This window comes from Scomber scombrus, chromosome 15 (assembly GCF_963691925.1).
Source record: "Scomber scombrus chromosome 15, fScoSco1.1, whole genome shotgun sequence".
NCBI classification, from domain to species: Eukaryota; Metazoa; Chordata; class Actinopteri; order Scombriformes; family Scombridae; genus Scomber; species Scomber scombrus.
The window spans coordinates 26832865-26837088 of NC_084984.1; the positions used below are offsets into that span (position 1 = coordinate 26832865).

At 43.4% G+C, this 4224-nt stretch overlaps 1 protein-coding gene across 1 annotated transcript; it reads right to left on the reverse strand.

The window, feature by feature from the left end:
- Positions 1–794: 794 nt before the first annotated feature.
- On the reverse strand, positions 795–3038 carry june (JunE proto-oncogene, AP-1 transcription factor subunit). The gene has a single exon (XM_062434801.1). It carries the CDS (start codon positions 2830–2832, stop codon positions 1783–1785), a length of 1050 nt encoding a protein of 349 aa, XP_062290785.1. The 5' UTR covers positions 2833–3038; the 3' UTR covers positions 795–1782.
- Positions 3039–4224: the final 1186 nt, after the last annotated feature.

The following is a 4224-nucleotide window of genomic DNA, read 5'->3' on the forward strand; positions in this document are numbered from 1 at the left end:
TTAAGGGATTGTATGTACACCAGCACCAACAGATTCATTTTTCTGCCTTAAAGAAAGTTTTAGCCAGCAGAAACACATCACTGCCAGGAAGTAAAAAATATGACAATTATGAGATGGTAAGTCAAAATTGAGACTGACAAAATTAGAACTTTTTAAAGTTGAAATAACATTATGGCAAAGTGCTAAATCAAATAATTTTATCCAAGTTAAAAATCTGATTTCTCTATGAATATTTTATTTTAACAAAGTCAATATGTTTCTCTTTTCCTGGCAGAGATGAGCTTCTCCCACATAAACCTGCAAAACAAACAAACGCAATGAATTCAATTATATGAATAATACTTTTTACAGTGTAGAAAACGTGTCGGTTTAACAAGTAAACTGCATATTATTAACATTATGATTATCAAAATAATAAATGTTATGTAACAGTCATATCTGATTTGCACAATGTTGGAAATGAAATTCTCCATCCACAGTATTTAATTCCATTTGTTGAAAAGTAAAATAATAATCAGATGTTAAAACTGTGAGACTCTCCTTAATTTGCAAACCAAGAACAGACAAAAGAGAGCTAGTTTTGCACAACCCAGTTTCCAAACTCAAACCAGATGCAGATATCCTCGTTGGCAGATCTTATATTGAATATTTCCTTCAGTCCAGATTCCAGAAAGATCCAGAAAAAGTGCAGAAACATTCCCCCGGCCAACAACCAAAACACCAAACAGCTGCAGGGCCGGAAAAACACGACAATAGAATCTCAAACTTTAATTCATGATCAAAATGTAAGCTTTAAACAACAAACCAATAAAACACAGAAGCACAGTTCAACACTGGATTTAAATCTTCACTGGATGATAAGCAACCAGAGCTGAGCTGTAGTTACAGTTATGTAAAGAGATTACAGTAATCTGATTACACAAACAAGTTCAGAGTCAAAGTAAAGATGTTTTTTAGCTGCATTACTCTGTTGTTTTGTAGTGAAATAAAGGTAATCAGATTACAGTAATGAGATTACAAAACAAACTGCAGCCATTATTTGCGAGCTGTTCGTTTGTTCATTTGTCACTGATTATTGTAAATTAATGCAAGAAAAATTCAATTACAGTCTTCATTCTGCAACCAAAAGTAATCTGATTACCTGAAGAGTTTTCCACATAAAGGACATTTATGTTAAAAGCAAACTTCTCATTATGGTTCAACTAATAAAAGATTAAGTTCACACTATAAAAATGTTCATTTTAACATGTTATTTATTCCAGAGGTGAAATTACTGAGATATAATGACATCTGAAAATAAAGAATATTGTCATGAAATCACAATTTCACCTGTTGAATGTATCGTGTCAGTTACCACAAACAGACACGCGCGCACCCCCACACACACTCACTCACACACACACACACATCGCTTTAAATATCAAACTCTGCTGCCAAACAGTCTCTTCAAATAAAATCCATCACCATCTGTTTTTTATCAAAAACTCCAGATTGTCCAACGTGAGTAAAACTTTGCTCACGTCCTGGGATCCATCCCTCCTGTCTCCTCTTTAAGCCCCGCCCACCCTTGCTGGATGATTGACAGAGGTTTGCGGGGACTGTCGGGTTCAGTAAATCCCGATAAACATCCATCTGTCCCGCTAAGGCGTTATTGACGACGCTGAGCCGCATGCTTTCTGCTCGCTCTGACCGAGAGCACGAGCGAAAACGCCAAAATCATAAAAGTAAACCTTCGCCTCTTGGCTTATTTTCTCTCTCTTGTCCTCCTGATGTCCCGCCTCCTCAGCAGCTGGAGTCCTCGCTGCCGGTCCCGCCTCCTCCTCCTCCCCCGGACTTGGCGGCTGCACCAACAGCAATCTGGCAGCCATTGGTGACGTGACTCATGACCTTCTGTTTGAGCTGAGCGACCTGCTCCCGCAGCATGGCGGCGGTGGAGGCCAGGTCCGAGTTCTGGTTCTTCAGGACCTTCACCTTCTCCTCCAATCGCGAGATACGCTCCAGCTTCCGCTTGCGACACTTGGACGCTGCGATGCGGTTGCGGAGCTTCTTGCGCTCAGCTTTGATTCGCTCCTGCGTCTCCAGGTCGATCGGGGAGAGGGAGGGTGGGGACGTAGGGTCTCCGGACGGGTGAGGCACCTCAGGGACGGTCTGAGGGGCGTCCAGGCCTCGGGTTTGGGGGTGAGGGTGCCCACCGCCACCGTGGCCTGAGCCGCCACCGTACACCATCTGGCCACCAGGGTACGCCATCTGGCCTGGGTTGTAGCTGCCGAGGTTGGTGTAGACGGGCATGTCGCTGCCAGGCATCAGGTTCCTCTGATAGGACGCCTGCAGGCTGGCGGAGGACGAGGGTGGGGACATGGGCCCACCTCCTACCAGCTGGTTCTGCTTGTGAAGGTCAGCAAGCGCCTTGACGAAGCCGTCTGCGAATCCTTCTTGCTCATTGGTGGCCTGGTTGCGGTACATGAAGGGGTTAGGGGCGTTGTTCATGGGGCTGGTGGTGACCAGTCCCTGGTTGGACTGGATGATCAGGTGCTCCAGGTCTGGGGATGCCAGCTTCAGCAGGTTCATGTCTGCTGAGGACGCTGCCGAAGACACCGTTGCTGTCATCAGGGAGCTGTTGCCGGCGAGTCCCAGGTTGTTGTGGTTCCCGACCCTGCCTCCTGCTGCACCGCTGCCACTGCCATGGAAGTGATGGTTGCCCATCATATGAATGGCCTTTTTACTCATCAGCATCTTGTTTCCTGGGTAACGCTCGTATTCGGCGATCTGGCTGAAGCCGGGGACGGCTGGAGAGTCATCGTGGTAAAAAGGAGTCTCCATCTTGGCCGTCATTGACGAGGAGGCGTCTCAGAGGAAAGCTTCACAATCAGATTAACCTGAATATCAGAGGGGATTGAAAAGTTCCACTGACGTCGGCGGCTGGAGGATGACAGCAGTACAAAGAGAAGAAGAAGACACGAAGACAAGAAGAAGAAGAGGAGACGAGTCCCTGCAGGAAGACAAATGAGTCTGTGAGAGGAGGAGGACGAAGAAGACAGAAAAATTACAGATGTGTAAACTATGAGGTGGTGCTGAGACACACACACACTAGAGCTGTGTGTGTGTGTGTGTGTGTGTGTGTGTGTGTGTGTGTGTGTGTGTTGTGTGTGTGTGTGTGTGTGTGTGTGTGTGTGTGTGTGTGTGTGTGTGTGTGTGTGTGTGTGTGTGTGTGTGTGTGTGTGTGTGTGTGTATCTGATTGGATAATAAAGCTGTATTTAAAATACTGCTCAACTGTTTTCTGTCTATCTCTATTAGTTAAACTCAGTTTCTTAAACATCATCATTATTATATTAATCAAAGGTAATACAGACTGTGAGATGTGGTCGAAAGTTACTAAGTAGACCTGGAGATTATACTGTCAAAACCCCATCACGTTGTAAAGACTGAACTGACTCAAGCATCTTTATTCATTTGCATCCTTTTTGACTTACAGGCTCTTTTATTTATATTTTAAACAAGTCTCTGCTGATTGGTTCATTTTTTTTTTAAAGAACTTTCCTCTTTTCACTGCTTAACTCTCCCTATACTCAACCAGCTAACCTTCCTGTAATATCCCATTAAGAAAGCTAATATGATGATATTTGTTGCAACCTTTGCAGAATTTTGTGTTCAAACTACTTGTACTGTTATATAAGACTGCTGTACTACAAAGAGAACACTGGATTTACACTTTCTTTTAATTCTATTAGATTTTTTTTTAAATCCAGCATCTATCGCACTGATGTTCTGTAGACTAGTTCATACAGTAACCATGCAGTTATTTTTAAAATCTAGTGAACATGACTCAAAGGTTCCTGTGACAATTTTTAGATTACATTCATTCGGCAGATGATTTTGCTCATAGCGACAAAGCAACATTTTTTTCTACTTAGACACATCTGGAGCAATTAAAGTGTTGAGTTTCAGGCTCAGGGACATACCGTCGTGTAGACGAGACGAGCCGAGGATCAAACCAACAACAGCCCTGACCTGCTCTACCACCTGAGCTGCAGAAGTCTAATGTCCCGGGAACATTCTAGAAACCAGTTTCATTGCTGCTGCAGATGTGTTTATCATTCCACATAACCTATGAGACTTTGGAGCATTTATTTTTCTACTTTTAACACAAGTCTTTCCTGCTGCTCTGTTCTTATTGTTGTGTGTAAATCTATATCTTTCAGTGCCTTTTAAAAGCACTGCATAGA

Excerpts from the sequence above, each read along its gene's own strand:
- june (XM_062434801.1), bottom strand. The coding sequence starts at position 2,832 with ATGACGGCCAAGATGGAGACTCCTTTTTACCACGATGACTCTCCAGCC.